Raw genomic sequence first — 23,733 nt, forward strand, 5'->3', positions numbered from 1 at the left:
AATGTATTGGTGTTGTGCTAAGGAATAGACCGAGATGGTTTTGGTGTGTTGAAAGGATGGAAGACAGTAATTGGTGCAGAAGGCGAGAAGTGTAAACATCATGGGGGAAGGTTCTAGGAGGAGCACCAAAAAAAAGACCTCAGACAAAGTTGTAGATTGTGACCTCTGGGATATGGGACTGAACAGGGAGGCGGCCAAAAATCGAGCAGCATGGAAAGCTGCCATTAGGTGTCCAAGGCCAATGCATGCAAGCAAACTGGAATCTTTATAAACAATACAATATGATACAAAAGAGTATTTGTACTGTAACTGGATGCTGCATGAGGAATTTGACAAAAACAGGGAAGGTCTGGAGCCAGCAGATCCAGTCCTTTGACTGATATTGCTATTGTGTGCAGGTCAATCAGTAGGATGCAGTTAGGGAAGGAGGCAGGTGTGCCTGTGTTGACTGCTGAAATGTAGAAAGCCTCAGGAGATACAGAAGTGGGTTTAGTTACTGATTTGATCAATTATATATGAGTGTGCTGCTCCAGATGACTGGTTGAGGAGTGTGACTGTAAATGTGCAACATGCCTAAGGGGGCGGGTGATGTCCTGGAAAGGGGAAATTTTTAATTACTGAGGCATATACCTTTTGGACCAAATAATGAAGGTAAAGCGGAAAGTCCTGGAGGGTATGATATGGGAAAGAGTGAATACTGATGAGATGCAGTTTGGGTTTATGCCAGGCAAAGGGACCACTGATGCAATACTCAATGTTTGGGAGCTTCAAGAAAAAATCCATAGGAAAGAGGAAGGGGCTTTACTTTGTTTTTATTTGGAGAAGGCCCTTGACAGACTTCCTCTGGAGGTGGTGAAGTTGGCAATAAGAAACTCTGGGATTGAGGAATGGATGGTTAGAGTGGTTATTGTAAAGTAGGAGAGTGCTTGCACCCATGTAAGAGTGAAGAGAGATTTCAGTGACGAGTTTTCTGTGAATACTGGCACACATCAGGGGTCAGTCTTGAGTCTCTTATTGTTTATCGTGGTGTTTGATGCTCTCTCATGTGACTTCAGAATCCAACGCCCATGGGAGATGTTGTATGCCTATGACTTGGTGTTGACTGTGAAGACTTGAAAGAAAGGCGGAGGAAAGATTTGGGAAGCGGAGAGATGGAATGGAGTGCAAGGGTTTGAGAGTAAACATGGATAAAACAAAAATAATGATATCTAGGGCTGGTGGTCGTACCATCAAAGCAGAGGGAGTGATGCCATGTGCAGTTTGCCACAAGGGTGTGGGAAGTAATCCCATCTTATGCAGTGTTTTGGATAAGTGGGTGCATATGAGATGTTGTGGTATTAGAGGTAGACTGCAAAATAATGCTGATTTTGTGTGCATTGTGTGTTGGGGAAGGCATGTAAAGACTGAAACAGTACAGCCTTGTTCTTGCTGGAGAGTCTCTAAGCACATGGAGGAATTTTACTATTTGAGGGATATTTTACATGCTGGAGATGGGGCTGGTGCTAGGGTAAGGAGTGGTTTGAGGATGTTAGGGGAGGAGTTGTCTCTCCTGATACTGAGAGGGTTCTCCCTCCGTGCTAAGGGGTCATTGTATGCAGCATGTGTTAGAGTGTAATGCTGTACAGTAGTGAAAGTAGGGCAGTAAAGGAAGATGTTATTCATAGGCTCAAATGTACAGAAATGATAATTAGATGGATGTGTAGTACATCCTTGAATGGTAGGCCTGGGTGAGTTAGGATTGCGACTGATGAGCTGAGAGGCAGGATGGGACTTGAATGTGTTGTGATGAGGAAGGGTAGACTGAGATGGTTTGGGCATTTTGGGGGAATTGAGAATGACAAGTGGGTGCTGAAGGTGAAAGATGTGAATGTTGACAGTAGAATTGCGAGAGGCAGACCAAAAAAGACCTGGAATGAGGTCATACAGTGTGACCTCAGGAATAGGGGACTGAACAGGGAGGCTGCCAGAGATCAAGCAGCATGGAAAGTTACCATCGGGTGACCAAAACCAATGCATGCAAGCATTTTTGAGTCTTTATAAATGAAACAAAAAGAAACTGGCCTATTTGCATACAATGAAATTTTATTGCACATAATATTGGCAATGTTAGTATCTTTGCATAACAATGAATTCTGCATATTTTCAACTGGCATATATCAAAATTTGAAATGTGTGTCGGTCAGATTAATTTTCAGTCATTCTTTTTTCTCCCCTCATAGGTATCATTGATATGAAAATGTTAATGGGGGCTTGTCATCAATTTGCATCGTTAAAGCAAATTCTCATTAAGCAAGGAATAACTCTACAAGTGAAAAATGAGTTTAAAAAAAAAAAAAAAAAAAAAAAAAAAAAGTTCTATCAACCTCTACCTCTCACTTGGCTGTACTACCACATTCAGCTTAGCATCCCCAATCAAGCACATCTTGTACTCACTGTATATATATATATATATATATATATACAATGCTCGTCAGAAGTATCGAGCGCCCTGCGTCCTTCCTGCAAAACAAACCTTTCAACATTGAAAAAACATACCGGTATAAATAATGCATTTTATTTACCTTTAGTGCTTCGTTGGGTATCCTGTACGCTTCTTCACGGACCTGAGATGTCTTGGAAGTAAAAGGGCGAGGTTCCTGAGGTGCTGGAGGGGTATTTTGTCCCAGGAGTCACGAATGGCGGCTTCCAGCTTAGGCAGAGAGCTCACGCCTGTCCCTTGCAGATTCTTCTTTACGAGGTACCAGAGGTTTTCAATCGGGTTGAGGTCTGGGCTATTTCCTGGCCAGTCTTTCATGAATGATACCTCGCAGTCACGAAGCCAACTGGTGACCGATTTGACCTTATAAGCAGGTGCACCGTCCAGCTGAAACACTCGTGCACCTGTGAGCTTGAAGGACTCTGGTAAGAGATCACAAAGAAGCTCCAGATAAACGTCCTGATTCACTCTGCAGTTCTTGGGAAGCACAACAAGCTTCCCAAAACCTTTACCAGAAAAACAACCCCATACCATGAGTGAATCAGGATGTTTAACTATGCTTTCCACGTAACGTGGGTCAAGCGGGTCACTACCTTTGCGCCGGTACACACGTGCTCCTCAGTTACAGGTAACACTAAATGTTGCCTCATCAGACCACAACACTGACAACCATTGTTCCTCACCCCAGTTAAGGTATTTGTTAGCAAAGGCAAGCCTATGAAGTCGCTGGTAACGTGTGAGAAGAGGCTTTCTCACAAGCCTGTGACTTGTGTAACCAAGTTCATGGACCCTTCGAGACACTGCGCACAGAAACCTCACCAAACACTTCCGGGTTGCTCTCCTTTATTTTCCTTGCACTCACACGAGGATTAGACTCCACTGCACGTTTTAAAACATTAACAGACCTCGGGGAAGTTTTCCTGGGCCTACCAGACCACGGTTTCTTTGTGGGAACGTCACTACTGTTTCCACTCAAAAAAGGCTGCACCACCTACGCACAGTTGATCGAGCCACGCCAACCAATTCACTAATTTCCTTCGTTTGGTGGCCTGCCTCCTTTAGAGCAATGATCTGGGATATGATTTCACTCGATAGTTTATGGGTAGGTGCCATAACAAAGTGGCGAAAGCCAAAACACTGCGGGACACTCGGTAAAAAATGGGGCAAAAAGAGAGGGAGACACGGCGGAGTTCCTCTCTCTCAGGCAGCCCGTAGGCAACTGAGGCGGGAACCAACCAGCGCGTAGGAAAGCCTCAGGCTACCATGATGTCATGCTAGCGCCACAAACATCTGTCTCAATTTTTACTACCAAAAACGGGTGATTCTTTTTTGGCCATGAGTATTGCGCACCCTGCCATAGGCCCTCGATACTTCTGACGAGCACTGGATATGTACAGCTGTACATTTTTTATTAACTTGGTACACATTTCACCACTCAACTTTTTCAACTTACTGAAAGAATAAATTCTATGCAGCTGAGAAAAAGGTATTCATCTGCATACTTCTTCACCACAGCCTCCTGACAAAACATTTCTGGAGAAATTTTTGGATTCATTTGGAGCTGCGAAGAACCCCAGATGAAAGGAACAAACTGATAATCATCCAAACTCCACACACCCTGACTGCCAGCTGGTTCCATCTTGTATGTTGTCTGGAGCTGGCGACACAATTTCAGGTACCTATAAGTCAAAATATTACAATCAGTGCACTCAAATGGTAGTAAAGAATGTCTAGATGCTAAACTCAATCATTAGTTTTCATTTCACAGCATTCACATACCAGCACCATAAAATAAAAAATAAATAATAAACTGTTCTGGAATAACCAGTCTACTATCAGTTAAATAATGTATATTACTACCATATGCTGTAAAGAAATGCACTCTTTTATTGTGTATCTGCATCATGCTGGCATAACTGTCAGTTAGCATAACCATCAAACAACAGCTGAAATTACATTCAGTACTTAACCAAATTTGGTGCATTTTATTTTCAGTGATTTCTGTTTTGCAGGCATACACAGTCACTTATATTCTCAGAATGAGCACATAAAATTTCAAAATTCACAAGTCAGCAGCCATTTTGAAATGATCACATTGCTGAAGTACAGCTCCCTGGAGCACAGTAAGAACAATGAAGCAGAAAAAGGAGACGATAAAACAGTTATAGCAAAAAATTAATTATGAGTATATACACTACTGCATTTCAATGCAAATAGTCTCACTTACATTCTCATGGTGACTCACATACAAGGATTTTGCAGTCTCTGTACTGTGCAGTATAAATACTGTTCTGTAATAATTTGTCTAGTAAAATTACCATTTCCACATTTCTTCACATTACTTCTCTCACAGCAATTTTCACTGAAATACTCAAGCTTTTCTTTAGTGCCTTGCAAATGGTGACTGGCCATTGTGACTACAGTCAGTACAGTATCTGGTGATTTTTGTCTCTGAGTAAGCTCGAACCTATGAATTTGTATCATTATGTTCTGGGCCAAATTTACTGTTTGGCATTTTAATCTACCATTTTAGAATACTAAATGGCTGTATAGTGTCTCCTGTCTTCCTCCTCATGTACAGCTCAGTTCACAAATTCACAGGACACCAGTTAAGGCAGGCGCTCTTTGGTCAATGCACCAAACTACCTGAGAAAGGAGCATTCTGACTTGAATAAAGATTAACCAAAATGACACTGTTAAGACATATTACCATCAAGTACAGTAACTGAAGATGGATAAGGATAAAGTGGCAATATTATACTAGCCAAATGAGAAAGAGAAACTGTGTCAGGATATTTAGGTTATTATAAAAATACATTGGTGAAACTGGATGCAAGTGTGAAATAAATGATTCATCAGATAATCATATTCTGTTGTAATTTTATGAAGTATTTTTCACCTAATATACAAATAATTAATTCAAAGATATGTTACATAGCTTGACTGTACAGGCAGACCGATCAATACAGTATACAGTAAAAGTCCTCTCATTTGGCATCTGGTCTTACAGTATTTCCGGTCTTCCAGTGGTTTTCATAAATAGTCCCATTACGAAAGTTCTCTGCTCTTCTGGCACGTATGTTGAGCCAATTGGCACCCGCAATGGGGTTCCCAGCATATCTAGTGTGTTTTGAAGTCCAATTTAGCACGAAAATTTGAACAGTTCACCTACAGCTTAGCGCGTTTTAAAGTTGACCTTTGCACTTCTGAAGATTTCTGCTTGCCAACACTGCATGTGCTGTTGGCCATCATGACTCATGAGTGTCTAGCTTTGAAAGCGGGACCTTTCAAAAGTTTGGAAACTCTGTCGTGCTATTTTATGGTATATATAGGCAAATGCACCTACTATCCATTTTAGACCCTATGAGGCATCGTTTTTCGCAAATATGTTCTAAACAAACAGTTGGATCAATATGAGACTTTGGCACAGCTTGTTTGACACCATCCCCTAATTTATGGCACTACAGTGCATTGCCAAGTATGTTTCATTAAGGAGTTTACTCTTGGCTTTGAAGGCGAAGCTGGCAAGAGCCGAGTAGACATTCGGACAAGGGAAGGTTTTAGGTGACGAAGTTGTGATGTGTATCACTCCACCACCTCTCCCTCCACTCCCGTCTTCCCCTCCCTTCCTCCTACCCCATATCCCCGCCTTCCCCCTCGCGCTCCCGTCCTCCTCCTATCCTTTCTTCTCTCTGTGTCTGTCTGTCTGTCTGTCTCTCTCTCTCTCACTGCATTGTACATGAGATATGAAGCCATGCACATATTACTTGCCTACAATGGCAGATAACCCAAAAGTATATGCCGAGCATGGTAGGATTGTTTATGCAAACGATCGTGATCACTGTTCTACCTTGTCTGACCGTTATACGGCATTTGGTAGGTGAAAAAGTTAATGTGATAACTCACGGGCATAAGGCTGGAGAAGGTGTACAGCCACATGCTGTGGAGGAAGGTGTGCTTCATCGCTGTCGGTCATGGCCAACATGCTACGATGTCCGCATGGGTGCAAAGGAGTAATTGCGCTTCGACTCTTCCATGTCTTTAACCAAGAGAAAAGCACTAGGAAAATGAGGATTAGTCTGAATACGTAAGTAATTAATCATAATTATATTTCGTAGTTACAGATAAAACAGTCAGTATGTTTCACTGCTAGCTATGACAATAAAAGGGAAAATTATTTTGATCATGATACCGATATCAAAATTTGTTAAATATTATAATTTCAAGCATTTTACTTAAAATACAGATTTGGCTTCCCCACATAGGCCTTATGACTGTGTTGCACAGGCCATGGGATTGACCGTAAAAGCAGTGCAGTTGATGGTGCAGCGCAGCACAGGTTCTCGCCCAGATACACCACCTGGGACAGCCACTCCCCCCGTAACACCACCAGACTCCCCGACACCCCCTGCCACACCACCTATCTTTGACAATTTCACTGATGGTGCCATTCGCCGCCATGTACATGCCAAGTTTGCAGCCAAGGAAACCTTTACTATTGGCACCCTGACAGAAGATTTAAAGATGGCAGGTATTATTCCGAGGGAAATCTCAGAGACGGCAATGTGGCGAGTCCTGCACAACATGGGGTTCCGCTACAAGACGTCACAGCGGAAAATGTATGTGCGAAGGGAGTCGTTGGATGTTGTGTGCCGCAGTGTTGAGACTCTCCGTGCACTCCAGTGACATCAGGAGGAGGGAAGACAGGCGGTGTATGTGGACGAGACGTGGTTCACCACCCTCATGCAGCACAACAAGGAGTGGGTAGACACATCCCAGCCTGCCACTAGTGCCACCTACAGCTGTCAGGTGCCACCTGGGGAAGGGGAGCGATTTGTGGTAGTAGCAGGTAGCACTGTCGATGGTTTCGTTAATGATTCATTTTTGTGCTTCCCTGCCAAAAACAAAACCGGCAACTACCACGGGGAAATGAACAGCAACCTGTTCCTCCGCTGGCTCATGTCACAGCTCCTATCGCACTGGCTGAGCCATCAGTGCTGGTGTTTGATAATGCACCCTACCACAGCCAGTTGACAGAGGAGAGTCGCTGCCCCACCACCGCCACCAACAAAATGGAGCTGGTGAAATGGCTGGAGCACTGCAAGATCCCCTTCCCACCACATGCCACACGTCCCGAGCTTCTGCAACTCTTCAAGAAGAACCGGCCAGAACCACGGTACATGGTTGACAATATCATCCATGAATGGGGTTATGAAGTTGTCTGACTGCCACCTGCGCATCCAGAGCTTAACGCCATCGAGCAGGTGTGGGGCCGCATGAAGCGGTATGTGCGCTCCTCGTTGCAGCGGTTCACCCAGGCAGGTCTACAGGTCAGGCTAGAAGAAGCCAAACTTTGCACAACAAAGGAGGTGTGGGCAGGTGCAGTACGACGAGCCAGAGCCTTCGAAGACGAGTATTGGTCTTCTGACAACATACATGAAGGTGTGGACCCCATCTGCATCACCATCAACAGCGATGACGAGGATGAGCTGTTTCTCGATAGTGATGAAGATTAAAATATAATACTGTATATGCTCGATTATTTGCATTATTATTCCACCCATCATATATCCGCTCTCTATCTTTGTCTGCAGTGACTTTTTAACATGTCTACAAGAACGCTGATCATATGACACCGACTTCCTAACGTCAGAAGTAATTTATTTATGTACTTCTCATTTGAATTTCGTTTTACTTTCTTACTCTGCTCTTGAATCCCTGCTCCACTTCCACCTGTATTCCTTTCTGACTCCTACCCAATTTCCTATAAATGATCAAGCCTCAGCTGCCTCATCCCATTATACACACAACGTAGCTTGTGGGAAAGAGGGTCATATACAACCTTCAATGGTTATATAATTACCCAACAAACCACATACAGCACTTATGCAACAGCCAATTACGCTGGAACAGCAATCACTATCATTTGCAGAAAAAAAAAAAAAAAACATACATAGCATATACTTTCGAGTTACTGTATCTGCCATTATAGGCAAGTAACATGTGCATGGCTTCATGTCTCATGTACAATGCAGTGAGAGAGAGAGAGAGAGAGAGAGACAGACAGACAGACAGACAGACAGACAGAGACAGACAGAGAGAGAAGAAAGGATAGAAGGAGGATGGGAGTGCGAGGGGGAAGGCGGGGATATGGGGTAGGAGGAAGGCAAGGAGGGAGGGAGGGGAAGACGGGAGTGGAGGGAGAGGTGGTGGAGTGATACACATCACAACTACGTCACGTAAAACCTTCCCCTGTCCGAATGTCTACTCGGCTCTTGCCAGCTTCGCCTTCAAAGCCAAGAGTAAACTCCTTAATGAAACACACTTGGCAATGCACTGCAGTGCCATAAATTAGGGGACGGTGTCAAACAAGCTGTGCCAAAATGTCATATTGATCCAACTGTTTGTTTAGAACATAATTGTGAAAAACGATGCCTCATAGGGTCTGAAATGGATAGTAGGTTAAAGTAAGTTCATGTGTACTGTATTATTAAATACATTAAATATAAGTTGCTTATTTAGTGCTTAGGGTTGACCAATAATACTTGCTAGACACTGTGGCTGCACTGGGGTGACCAACCATGACTGTTAGAAACTTTTTGGCAGGTTTTCCCAGTCATCCAGCAGTTTCTGACTTTTCGGCACCTCCTTGGTCGCGAAGATGCCAAATGAGAGGACTCTTACTGTACCTACAATCAGGCATATTATGATACTGATCTGTAACAGAGAGAGAGAGAGAGAGACTGTGTGTGTGTGTGTGTGTGTGTGTGTGTGTGTGTGTGTGTGTGTGTGTGTGTGTGTGTGTGTGTGTGTGTGTGTGTGTGTGTGTGAGTTACAAGGAGTTAAAAGGAAAAGTTTCTGTCTCAAAGACTCTCCAGTCCTTACCAAGGAAATATTCTGTATTTGCTATGTAACGCATATCCAATTCACATTCACTCTAGTGTACGAGTCTATCAAGGCTTCTTTAAACTGCTCTACTGTAGTACTATTAACAACCTCCATGGGGACTCTATTCCAGGTGGAGCAGATTTTGTATATGAAAAGGTTTGCACATATACTGCTGTTACATCTTTTCAGTTCCATCTTCCAACCATGGTTGTGTATTGAGTTACATGTTGAGACTTAACAACTTCTGTGATCAAGATACAAACCCATTAAGTATTTTAAACACTTCATTGGGCTGATCCTGTAGTCTAGGAGCTTCTAATGAAAACAATCCAAAAGCCCTCAGGTGATCCTGATACCTCAATCTCTTGTAGGATGGAATAAGTTTTGTAGCTCTTGCTTGAACTCTTTCAAGTCAATTTATGTCACCATGTGTAGGTGACCAGAAATGCACACTGTACTCCAAAAGTGGCTGTACTAAGGAGTTACAAAATGTAAGTGTAATCTCTTTATTCCTATAATGAACTGCCTCTGGATGTAGCAAGTTCTGGACTTTTTCTGTACTTTGATGCACTGTTTGGAAAATTTTGTCACTACTGTCCAGTATACCTAGGTTCTTTTCCAAATCTGTCATCCTCAGACTTCTCATCAAACGTAAATAGTCTGACCCAGGATCTGTAAGGCCAGAATGCACCACCCTGCATGTCTCCAAGGTGAATGGCATTTGCCATGTCTCAGATAATTCCCACAGCCTATACAATTCTGCCTGGAGTTATTTAGTCCTTTCATGACTGCTAAAATTTGCTCCAAGTTTGGTGTCATCTGCAAAATTTGAGATTGCACTTAACAGACCCACACCACACCAAAGAATGCGACACATTCCCTTGTGCAACTCCAGAAATGACTGGAGTCCAGTCAGATTAAATTCCATTGATCACTACTACCTGCTTTTATCCAGTGTGTAACCTCCCTATGAAAAATGAATGTATGCTGTAGTACCAGCCAATCAGGGTTGTGCTCCTGAGGAGGATGGAAATGCTGGTGACAGGGAGAGCCAGAGGTCTTGTTTCAATAGCCCACAGGATACCCTGACCATCCCCCTTTGATGACCTTTTCCAGCGTGACACTAACACAGAGAGCAAGCCAGCATACTCCCCGCAAACACTATTCTCTAGCTATCTCATTCATTACTCTACACGCACTTTATATACCACACAATGTACCCCACTACATCACAGGGGTTGGCACTAGCAAGGGCATACAGTCACAAAACTTTGCCCCTGCTACCTAGTAATGGACCTGTAAGGCATGGCAAGGACTCCTCCTGTATAGTTTTGGGACTGGGATTGGATGGGATGGGGCTCAGATCTGTGCCAGAGGGTACAAAGCATTGTGGTTCCCAGGCAGCTGCTTCTCCCCAAGAGAGAGGAACCCTAAAGTGGGAGTAGTGCCCTAGGAAGCTGCCCTATCAGTGGGTGTATAATGGCAGGGTAGTTAGAGTGCCAAGGCGTGCTGTAAGGATGTTCCTGTAGCTGTCCTGGAAGGGTGCCCCAAAGCCACTGGCAGTGGCTGGAGGCTGTGGGTTCCTGGTCCCATGCCTGGAATTGGGACTGTGCAGATGGGTGGGGCCTATGGTCTGTCTCTCCCTTCATTTACCCGACGACAAAAATGAAAAGCAGAAGCATTAAAGGCAAGCCTGTGAAAATGAAATCACCAACGGGGTTCAGAGTGGCATCGTGGAATGTGGGCAGTCTGAAAGGTACAGTGCAGGATGTGGTAGAGACTTCGAGTAGGAGGTGGGTGGATGTCTGTTGATTACAGGAAGTCAGGTTCAGGGAAGGATCACCTAAGATGACTGCTGAGAAGGAGTGTAGGTATAAAGTATTTTGGCAGGGAAGTGTAGACGGATTTGGTGGTGTGGGTGTGCTGGTCCAAGAGAAATGTGTGAAATGTGTCATGAATATAATCAGTAAATGAAGAGTTTATCATCATCATCATCATCATCATCACCATCATCATCTGGACCTCCTATCCCACCCCAGGGCAGAATGAGGAGTAGCAACATCCAAACAGCCCAAGTTTGCTCAATCCAATGGGCCACGCTTCCGTTAACTCATCATTCATGCACCAAAATCCTGGCTCTATCTGATACACCAAAAACATTCACCACATTCTGTAGCTTCACATAAATGTATCCGATAGAGTCAATCTGGATGCTGTCATGTTAAAAAGGGGTGCCAAATCCCTGATCATGCACTTCTTCTCACAACTATCATCCAGCCAGCTCGATCTCTCATCAGTCCCCTAGCCTCACTGATATCCATACCTCTCTTCCTTCAAATCTCTCCACATTCTCCTTGGCCTACCTCACCTCCTCCCTCATTCAAATTCACTCAGATATACCTTTTTCCCTACTCTATTGTTATCCATTCTCTCCACATGACCATACCATCTCAGTACACTCTCTTCGACTCTGGCGTCTGCAGACTTCCTCACTTCACATCTTTCACGAATCACGTTATTTTGTATCCTATCCACACTCTGTACTCCACATACATTCCTCAGCAGGCCAATCTCCTCTGCTGTCACTCTTGACTTCTCATTTTCATGCCACACCATAGTCTCACATCCATATGTTAACCCGTTAACTGTGCATGGTGGTTTTTTGGAGGTGTCCGTGGTGCGCAAACATATGGGTAAAACTGAAATTTCCCAAAGGCCAAATTTTGTCTTAGGAATTGAGAGAACACATGCCAAAGTATATAGTAACGAAATATTAGCTCAAAATTTACCTTGGTAAAGCCAAGGATGAACATCGAAGTGTCTGATTCCCTATTGGAATGCATGGTTTTCGTTTTCTTTTTCAGTTTCGGTTTTGAAGCTCAAACATGCTTGCATGGGTCGGCCTTGGTCACCATGGCACTATATTCGAAATTCACCTGCGCAGCCAGGACTGTATTGAGCAGTCGCAATTGGAACAGCCCAGGCTGTATAAAGCAGTTAACGGGTTAAAGTTGGCACTAACACTCCTTCATGTATGCCTTAGGCAGCTGCAACACTCAAGCCTCTTTTCTTATCAAGGTCTTCATAGCACCAGCTATTCTCCTTCCTTGTCACTCTACTTTCCACTTCTTTTGGACATTTTCCTCTCTTTTCTATCACCGTACCCAAGTATTTGAACTTTCTCATCAAATTCAGTCTCTCTCTCCAGTCACTGTAACATCACACTGGAAGTCACCTTCTCTCTCAATAACCATCAACTTATTCTTTTCTACGTTTACTCTCAAGGCATGACGCTCACAGACATCAGCAAAACTCTGCACTAGTGTACCAAGTTCTAGTCCATTACAGTATTTGCAAGTACAGTAGTACTGCATCATCAGCATACAACAAATATGAGATATGCCATCCATCACCATTCATTACCAACGCCATCCCTCTCTCCATTTCACGTGTTTTTATTTCTCTCATCACCTCATCCATATATATATATTGAACAACCATGGGGACATCACACAACCTTGTTGCACACCTACACAATTCCCGAACCATTCACTCAGATGCCATTTTACCCTTACACATGCTTCACTACCATCATAAAAACTCTTGATGGCACCTAGCAGCGTACCATCTACACCTTACATGCACAAAACCTTCCACAATCCTTCTGTCTTTGTTGTATGCTTTTTCCAGATCCATATTTGCCATAAACACCTTACAGTCCTTCTCACAGGCCTTCTCCACTATCTTACTGCAAATATTTGATCTACACATCCTCTGCCACTCCTAAAGCCGTGTTCATCACTCACTAGGACTTCTGATCTCTCTCTTACTTTATAATAATTCTTCCACATACATTCCCTACCACATTCAACAGACTTATGCCATGATAATTCTTGCACTCATTTCGCTCAATTTTATTTTTGTACAGGGGTACAATCACAGCCTTTTTCCACTCTGCTGGGACAGTTTCACTCCTCCATGCCTTCTTACTTATCTCCAACAAGCACTTCATTCCACTCTCTCCACTACACTTAATCATCTCTGCATACACCTCATCAACCCCAGCTGCTTTCCCATTTTTCAGCCGCTTCACAGCGTTCTTCACCTGTGCGAGTGTCAGGTTTCCTGGCACTGCATTCCTTCTCTGCAAACCCCCCAACCCAATCACGTTTACAGCGGCTCCACTCTCTCTATTCCCAATCATCAGATTTTCAAAGTATTATTTCCATCTGGTCCTTACTTCATCCCCATGGGTTAATAATCCAACACTTGTATCCTTCACACTTCACACTTCTTTCCACTGTCACTTCTACATTTCCTCACCTCTTTCCAGAATAACTTCCTATTTTCAAAGTAATTTGCATTCATTTTTCTTCCTAGATCATCATTTACCTCCTTCTTTTTCCTCTTCACTAGTCTCTTTACATGCTTCTTGCTCTCAATATATTTAGTTATTTCGACTGAACCCCTGTCCTGTAACCACACTAGCCACTTCTTCCTCTTTTCCTCCAATGCTCTCTTAACCTCTTCATCCCACCATGCCGTACCTTTCTTCTTTGTTGTTACTCTTGCCATACCATACACAGCTTTAGCATTCCTAACTAAGCAGTCCCTATATGCATTCCACAGGCTGTCCAGATCCACTTCATTCCAATTCACTGATTCTAACTCCTCCCCTACTTTGGTCCTATATTCATCTGCCATTTCTTTGATCCTCAGATTCTCGACTTTCATCTTTCTCCCTGACCGCTCCTCTCTCTCCTGGTCCACCTCGTTCCTCTCAGCTTGATCTTGCATATCACAGTCACCTGATCTGACAAACCTCTACATCGTCCTCTCACAGCCCTTGTATCAGCAACCATTCCCAGCACTGACCTCTCGATGAGCACGTAATCAATCAGACTCCTTTCAACATGATACCCGTTTCCTGTATACCACGTACAGTATAATTATGTGCATCTTTGTGTTTGAAATACAAGTTACCAATGTACAACCACCCTTCCTGACACATATCCTTCAGTCCCTTCCCATTATAATTTTCTCCTGGTATTCCACTACAACCCACTATGTCATCCTCAGGACCAGTGCCTACCCTTCCATTCATTTCTCCCATTACAATCACTTTATAGCTCATAGGCATTTTTCCCACTGCTTCAATCAGCTCACCCCAAAACCTGTCTTTCTCTCTCTCTCTCACTCCTGTGATCACATGGTGCATAAGCAACAATCAAAGCCACTTTCACCTTCTCATACTCGGAACTCGACGTACATATATCTCACGCTGACAAATTTGTAATCCCTCACTTCACTCTGCCACACTTCATTCATCAACAAAGCAACTCCTTCCTTGCATCTTCCTCGCCCATTCATGCCCAACCTCACACACTTTACACCCTACCACTCCTCCACTTCACACCCTTTCATCATTGTTTCACACAATGCCATCACGGCATATCTTGCACTCCTGAACACATTCACCACTTCCAACCTCTCGCTCTCCTCATTCACTCCTCTCACATTCCACATGTCCATGTGAATCTGCCCATTTAGTTTGCCATGCTTAACTGACCCCGGTTATGTGGTTACCACCCACCACAGTAAATGGTTTCCTGGGTACAGGAATCCATTTGGCTTGTCACTCAGGGTAGAGACCATTAGGAATCCCTACAATGAATGAGTGGATGATGGGCACCCTCATCTACCACAAGAGTTTATAGCAGTGAAAATATTGTTTAGTAAATTCTTATGATTTCAATTATATTGGTGAAAACTCCATAGGTTGGCTTGATTGATGATGAAAATGACAGATTCTGGGATGGCTTGATACATGTAGTTTGTAGCATGGGGGTCGATAAGATTGTAGTTTTGGGTGGGTATTTAAATGATGATGTGGGTGAAGCAGCTCAAGAATATGAAGGGATGCATAAAGGATGTGCATATGGCACAAGGAATGCAGAGGGAGAAAGGATACTTAAATTTAGGAAGACAAAAAATATGATTGTGTGCAATAGGCATTTTAGAAAAAGAGGGAGTAAGCTGATTACATATGAGTCTGGGGGTAACCAATGCCAGATTCACTATTTCCTGGTCATGAGGGTTGGCAGAACATTGGTGAAGGATGTTAAAGTTATAGGAAGCAAAGAGTGCGTGCAGCAACACAAATTATTGATGTGTAACATGGTGCCGAAGGAGCAGGTGGTGAAGAAGAGGACCTATGTACCCAGGAACTAACAAGCAGTGGGCGATGTCTTCTAATGGGAGATGAGGAGAGTTGTGGCTGTACAGGGAACTACTGACAGTGCAGTGCAGAGCTTTCAAGAACAATCTCTTAAGAGTTACTGATTTAGTGTGTGTATGGACAAGGAGCCCTCCATGACATAAGTTAACATGGTGATGGGATGATGGTATAGAAGCTGCAATAATGAAAAAAGAAGGCTTTTCCGGGTATGGATAACGGGTGGTAACAAAGAGGAATAACTGACAAGCACAGGGCTAGATGGGAGGTATATAGGGCAAAATCTGAGTCAGTGTTGTCATCGTTTTCATTTTTGAAGGCTCCAACATGCTTGCATGCATCAGCCTTGGTCACCTAATGCCAGTTCTCCATGCTGAACGATCTCTGGCAGCTTCCCTATTCAGTCCCTAAACTCTGAGGTCATACTCAATGACCTCGTCCCAGGTCTTTTTCGAACTACCTCTCACTACCCTACCTCCGGCATTAACACTTCTCACATTCTGCACCCAGTTCTCATCCCCCATCCTCTCCACATGCCCAAACCATCTCAATCTACCTCTCCTCATCACAGCACCAATACACTCCAGTCCCATCTTACCTCTCAACTCTTCCATCGTAAACCTAGCCCCGCCAGGCCTTGCACTCAAGGATGCACTGCACATCCACTTAATCACTGCCATTTCTGTACATTTGGGCCTGCGAATATTCTCTTCTTTTACTGCCCAGGTCTCACTACCATACAGCATTACACTCCTAGCACATGCTGCATTCAAAGATTCCTTAGTACAGAGGGAGCACTCCCTCAATGTCAGGAATGGCAACAGCTCCCTAAACTTCTTCGAACCACGCCTTACTCTAGCCAAAGAGCTAGCTCCAGCTCCACCTCCAGCACATAACATGTCTCCCAAATAACATAACTCTTTCACACACTCAAGAGACTCACCAGCAAGCTCAATCCTTTCGTGCCTGGTAATATCCACGTGCTCTTCCTGACACACAGCACACATGAAATCAGCATTATCTCAGTCTACCTCTTATACCACTGCATCTCTTATGCACCCATTTATCACAAACACTGCACAAGATGGAATTATAGTACTTACCACACCCTTGTGACAAATCACACATGGCCACTCTCTCTCTTCTTTGACAGTACTGCCACCAGCCCTAGATACCATCATTTTTGTTTTATCTGCATTCACTCAAGCACTTGTGCCCCATACCATCTATCTCCACTTTCTGTGTCTTTCCTCCTTCTCCTCCCTTTCATTCTCTGCAACCAACACCAAATCATCAGCATACAACATCTCCCACGGGTGTCACGGGTGTCCATTTCCGAAGTCACACGAGTTGACTTCAAGTACCATGATAAACAACAAGGGGCTCAAGACTGACCCCTGATGCACACCAACATTCACAGAAAACTCATCACTCAAATCTCCTTTCATCATTACCTGGGTGTGAGCACCCACATACATGGCCATAATGACCCTAACCAGCCATGCCTCGATCTCATGCTTTCTCACTGCCCACCCCACCACCTCTCTATGGATTCTGTCAAAGGCCTTCTCCAAATCAACAAAAACAAAGGACAGTTTCCTTTTCTTTACTATATATTTTCCCTGAAGTTGTAGAACAATGAATATGGCATCAGTGGTCCCATTGCTTGGCATAAACCCAAACTGCACCACATCAATATTCACTCTTTCTTTGATCATACCTTCTAGAACTCTCTTTCCATCACTTTCATTATCTGGTCTAAAAGCTTTACGCCTCAATAATTTCCTCTTTCCAGGGCATCACCCTTTCTCCAGTACATATTCACAAGTACTCTCTTCAGTTAATCACCTGGGACAACACATTCATATGTAATCAAATTTATCAGATCAGTGACTAACCTCACTCCTACATCTCCTGAGGCTTTCAACATTTCAGCAGACAACCCAGACACACCTGCTACCTTCCCCACCTGCATCCTGCCTATTGCCCTGCTCACAGAAGCAGCATCTCGCAGACTTTTACTGGATAGCCTTAACAGTGCTAAAAGGAAGAATGTGGTATTTAAGGTGGCAAAACAGAAATGATAAAACAGGGATATCATAGGTGAGAAGTGTGTGAAGAATTGTGAAGGAAAGGTAGTGGTGGACAAGCCGTTGGCCTTTGACTGCTGCTGCTACTGTGAGCAGGGCACTGATAGGCAGGATGCAGTTGGGGAAGGCAGTGGGTGAATCTGGGTTGACTGCTGAAAATTTGAAGGCCTCAGAAGATATAGGAATGGGTTTCGTTATCTTTATAAGGGCTCCAACATGCTTGCATGCGTCAGCCTTGGTTACCTATTTGTGGCTCTCCATTCTGCGTGATCTCTGACAACCTCCATATTCTGTCTCATATCCCTGAGGTTGCACATTAAGACCTCATCCCAAGTCTTTTTTGGTCTGCCTCTTGTAACCCCACCCTCAGAGTTAACACTTCTCACTTTCTGCACCCAGCTGTCACTCCCCATCCTCACCACATGCCCAAACCATCTCAATCCACTTTTCATCACAACACCAATATGCCCTAGTCCCATTCTTCCTCTTAACTTCTCCATCGCAAACCTAGTTCCCCCAGGCCTTGCATACACTGCAGATCCACCAAATCAATGTCATTTCTGTACGTTTGAGCCTGCGAATATCCTCCTCCTTTATTGTCCAAGTCTCAATACCATACAAAAGACCAATGTGTTCCAGTCCCATCCTTCCTCTTAACTCTCCAATTGTAAACCTAGTCCCCCCCAGGCCCCCCCAGGGAGGGGGACCATAAATGCCCCCACCATCCGCCCCTCTCCCGGTGATGACTCGAGGTGCCTGGAACCACTGTCTGACTCTCTTCTTCTTCATTTCTGCAACATTCGCAGCCTTTCCTCTAACATTCGCTCTGTTGAGCATCACCTCTCCTCCTCTAAACCTCAACTTCTTTTTCTAACAGAGACTCAGCTGTCTGAGGCAACTGACAGCAAACCCTTTTCTGTATCCTCCTACTTTCTCTATACTCATTTCAAAGCCAAAGGTGGCTGTTGTGTATATATACGCAACGACTTATCTTGCTCTCGTGTTCCTGAACTCGATTCTTCTGAATTCTCTACACTCTGGCTTCGGCTTTCCTGTCATTCTCTGACTAAATATATCTGTGCTGTTTACTTATCCCCTAATTCTACTGACTATCAAAAATTCTTCGACTATCTTACTTCTACGATGGAACACATTCTATCCATTTCTCCTTTCTCTGAAATCTCCATTCTAGGAGATTTCAATGTTCACCACCACCTTTGGCTCTCCTCTCCTTTCACGGATCCACCTGGTGAACAAGCCTACATCTTTTCTATCCTTAATGACCTAGAGCAGCTTGTACAGCACCCTACCCGTATCCCTGACCGCCTTGGAGAAAGCTCCAACATACTTGACCTCTTCCTCACAACTAATCCTTCTGCTTACTCTGTTAATCTTTTCTCTCCGTTGGGCTCCTCAGATCACAACCTTATTACCTTAACCTGTCCTATCACTCCGATACGGCCTGTGGACCCTCCAGGGAAACGTCGTCTGTGGCATTTTGGAGCCGCGGACTGGGAGGCCCACAGGCAGTACTTCTTTGATTTTCCCTGGAATGATTATTGCTTCCATGGCCGGGAGCCATCTGAGTGTGCCTTGCGCATTACGGAGGTTATTCTCTCGGGCATGAAAGCATACGTTCCTTTCTCATATCCTTTGACTAACGCAAGAAAGCCTTGGTTTAATCACGCTTGTTCTAATGCTGTCCGCAACAAGGAGAGGGCCTACAAAAGGTACCGGAGCCAACCCACCCCTGGATCACGTCATCTTTACGTTTCTGCCCGGAATCGTGCTAAGTCTGTTCTTCGCTCTCCTAAAAATAGTTTCATCCATACTAAATGCTCTCAACTCTCAAACTCGAATTCTTCCCGCTCCTTCTGGCACCTTGCCAAAAATCTTTCTAACAACTTTACCTCATCATCCTTCCCTCCTCTTTTCTACTCTGATGGTTCTGTAGCTATTTCTTCTACTGATAAAGCAGATCTCTTCGCACAGACTTTCTCCTCCAATTCCACCTTAGACGATTCCAGTGCTGTTCCTCCATCACTTCCCCCCTCTGACGTCCTCATGGCTGATATTAAAATTTCTTCAGTTGATGTATTTTCTGCCATCACTGGCCTCAGTACTAACAAGGCATATGGGCCTGATGGGGTCCCTCCTGTTGTTCTCAAGAACTGTGCTTCTGTGCTTACACCCTGCCTAGGCAAACTCTTTCGCCTTTGTCTGTCAACTTGTACCTTTCCTTCTTGCTGGAAGTTTGCTCTCATTCAGCCAGTCCCAAAGAAGGGTGACCACTCCCAACCCTCCAACTATCGTCCAATTGCTTTAAAGTCCTGTATTTCAAAAGTTTTCAAATCAATTCTCAATAGAAAAATTTTAAGGCATCTTTCCTATCACAACCTTCTTTCCGATCGTCAGTACGGGTTCCGTCAGGGACGCTCCACTGGCGATCTTCTCACCTACCTTTCAGACTCCTGGTCATCCTCCTTTCGGGACTTTGGCGAAAGCTTTGCCATTGCACTTGACATCTCAAAGGCTTTCGATTGAGTCTGGCATAAATCTTTAATTTCCAAACTGCCCTCCTACGGTTTCTATCCTTCTATCTGTGCCTTCATCGCTACTTCCTTTCTGGTCGTTCTATAGCTGCTGTTGCAGACGGCCATCGTTCTTCTCCTAGATCTATCAACAGTGGTGTTCCTCAGGGCTCTGTCCTATCACCAACTCTCTTCCTTTTATTCATCAATGATCTTCTAAGCTGTACATCTAACCCTATCCACTCATACGCTGATGACTCCACCCTTCACCTTTCCATTCGGTTCCCATCTCAACAGTTACTTCAACAAATAAGGGATGAGGCTACGGCACACCTAATGTCTGACTTGGCTCGTATCTCTGACGGGTAATAATAATATGGTTGTTTTTAATGCATCTAAGACTCAGTTCTTACACCTATCAACCCGACAAAATCTTCCACAAGTATACTCACTAATGTTTAATAATATTCAGCTTAATCCTGCATCATCCTTGAACATGCTTGGGGTTTCATTTACTCGGGACTTATCTTGGAAAGATCATATTACATCTCTTGTAAAATCTGCTTCCAAGAGATTGGGTGTGCTAAGCCGACTCCGCTCTTTCTTTACCCCTGCACAATTGTTGACTCTATACAGGGGTTTTGTCCGCCCCTGTGTGGAGTACAACTCTCATGTGTGGGGAGGCTCCCCACATACAGCTCTTCCCAATAGGGTGGAGTCAAAGGCTTTTCGTCTCATTAACTCTCCCCCTCTTACTGACTCCCTTCAACCTCTGTCTCTTCGCCGCATTGTTGCATCTTTATCTCTTTTCTATCGCTACTTTAATGGTCACTGCTCCTCTGAACTGTCTGCTTGCATTCCTCCACCTCTACAACGGGCATGTAGCACCCATCTGGCAGCAAACTCTCATCCCTTTTCTGTCCAACTCTCTAATGCAAGAGTTAAACGTTACTCCCAGTCTTTCATTTATGCAACAGGTCAGCTCTGGAACTGTCTCCCTCTGTCTGTATTTCCTGCTGCCTATGATCTCCAGTCTTTCAAACGCAGTGTGTCCAGGCATCTCAAAATGATCGGATCTTGAATTTGGCTCTCTATTGTATTTTGTTTTTCTCTTGGAGGAAACTGTTACTACGGGCTCATGGCCTTTGGTTCCTTCTTCCTCGCATAAAAAAAAAAAAATCCACCTTATCAATGTCATTTCTGTATGTTTGAGCCTGAGAATATCCTCCTCCTTTACTGACGAAGTCTCACTACCATACAGCATGACACTCCCAACATATGCTGCACACAAAGATCCCACAGCACAGAGGGAGAGCCCTCTCATTGTCAGGAGAGGTAACAGCTCCCTGAAATTCTTCCAACCACTCCTCACTCTAGCCACACTCCAGCCCCACCTCCAGCACATAACATATCTCCCATGTGACAAAACTCTTCCACCCACTCAAGAGACTCACCAGCAAGATCAATCCTATCACACCTGGCAATATCCACATGCTGTCCCCAAGACACCACACACATGAAATCAGCATTATCTCACAGTCAACCTCTGATACCACTGCATATCTTATGGACCCACTTATCACAAACACTGCAAAAGATGGAATTACTTCTCATGTCCTTGGTGTAAACTGCACATGGACTCTCCCTCTTCTTTGACAGTACTGCCACCAACCTTAGATACCATCACCTTCATTTTATCTGCATTTACTCTCAAGCCCTTGTTCTCCATACCATCTCTCCACTTCCTAAATCTCTCCTCCACCTCCCATTCACTCTCTGCAATCAATACCAAATCACTGGCATACAACAGCTCCTAGGGGAGTCCTTTTCTGAAGTCATGTGAGAAGGCTTCAGGCACCATGATAAACAATATGGGGCTCAAGACTGACCCCTGATGAACACCAGCATTCACGGAAACTCATCAAGAATCTCCATTCGCTCTCACCTGGGTGCAAGCAGTCACATACATATTGCTATAACCACTCCAACCCATGCTTTCTCATTGCCCATTTCACCACCCCCTTAAGGACTCAGTCAAAAAGCCTTCTCCAAATCGGCAAAAACAAAGTACAGATCCTTTTTCTTTCCGATACATTTATCCTGAAGCAGTTGAACGCTGAATATGGCAAAAGTGGTCCCTCTGCCTGGCATAAACCCAAACTGTATCTCATAAACATTCACTCTTTCTCTAATCATACCTTCTAGAACTCTCTCCAGTACCTTCATTATCTGGTCTGAAAGTTTTATGTCTCTATAATTTCCCCTTTCCAGGGCATCACCTTTTCCCTTGTACACACTGACAATCACCCTCTTCAGCCAATCATCCGAGACAACACATATATAATCATATTTATCAAATTAGTAACTACCCCATTATAATTTCCTCTTTCCAGGGTGTCATCCTTCCCCTTGTACACATTTACAATCACATTCTTCAGCCAATCATCTGTGGCAACATATACAGTATATAACTGTATTTATCAAATCAATAACTAACCCCACTCCTGTATTTCCTGAGGCCTTCAGCATTTTAGCAGTCAACCCAGACACTGCTGCCACCTTCCCAACCTACATCCTGCCTATTGCCTGTTCAAGGTAGCAACATCAATCAAAGGGAAAGGGCCAAACACTGGGTCTGCTGATTCCAAACCTTCCCTGTTCAAGTCAAACTTTTCATTCAGCCAAATAATTTTGATAAGTTGAATTATACAGTAATCCCTCGATGATCCGACGTGATAGAGCCAAAGGCATGTCCAGATAGTGGAACTGTCTAGATAATGGACTTCTCCCCTGGCCCCCTTCATACATACCCTAACTTTGAAAGCCATTGTAAAAGGCCATTACAGTACATCATACAACAGGTGCGGGTAAGGGGATGGGTCTGTTATGATGTGGCAGGGGTAAACCAGTTCTGCTGTCGGGCCCTGCTGCGGATGTCACTGATTGCATTGCGCAGTTGACCCTTGTGCGGTGTGGCGCAGTGAGGATCTGTCCGTTCTCCCCTTTGGGGCTAAGATGTGAATGAATGTGTTTGAATGGATGAGTAAATGGAGAGTGTGTCGTCCTGTCTCGGCTACCTCCCTTTCCTTGGGGGAAGCAGCCTAGGTATATAGATAGATAGATAGTTTTACACTACTCTATCTGGTCAAGCAGGCCTATAAACCAGATCCAAGCAATTACCATGGTCAAACAGACCCATCAGCCACACACAATCAATCACCACTGCTGGGCATACCCTGTAATGACATGAAAAAACATGAAAAAAAAATGGCCCTGCTGGGCGAAAATGTTTGCCTGGACATAACTTCCATCCGCACACATGCATTTTGTCTGGATAAAATGAACCAGATCACAGCGTCTGGATAATGGACATCCGGATAATTGAGCGATTACTGTACATGAGTGTGTTGTCCCAGATGACTGGCTGAAGTGTGTGATTGTAAATCTGTACAGGTGGTCCCCATTTTACGAACGGTCAACTTCCAAATTTTTTACTTCACAAGTGTAGAAACT

The 23,733-nt window shown here is 44.1% G+C and overlaps 1 protein-coding gene across 5 annotated transcripts in view; it reads right to left on the bottom strand.

Moving 5' to 3' along the window:
* Positions 1-23,733, bottom strand: part of LOC145393499 (serine/threonine-protein phosphatase 2A activator-like) — a 273,368-nt gene that overhangs the window by 112,019 nt on the left and 137,616 nt on the right. For all 5 annotated transcript variants that reach the window (XM_080267630.1, XM_080267626.1, XM_080267628.1 and 2 more), the window contains one exon: positions 3,930-4,155. In XM_080267630.1, coding sequence (XP_080123756.1) covers positions 3,930-4,155 — 226 coding nt within the window. The remainder of the gene's footprint in view (positions 1-3,929; positions 4,156-23,733) is intronic.

This window comes from Coenobita brevimanus, chromosome 24 (assembly GCF_032717465.1).
Source record: "Coenobita brevimanus isolate Jiangsu-jjx chromosome 24, ASM3271746v2, whole genome shotgun sequence".
Lineage (NCBI taxonomy): Eukaryota > Metazoa > Arthropoda > Malacostraca > Decapoda > Coenobitidae > Coenobita > Coenobita brevimanus.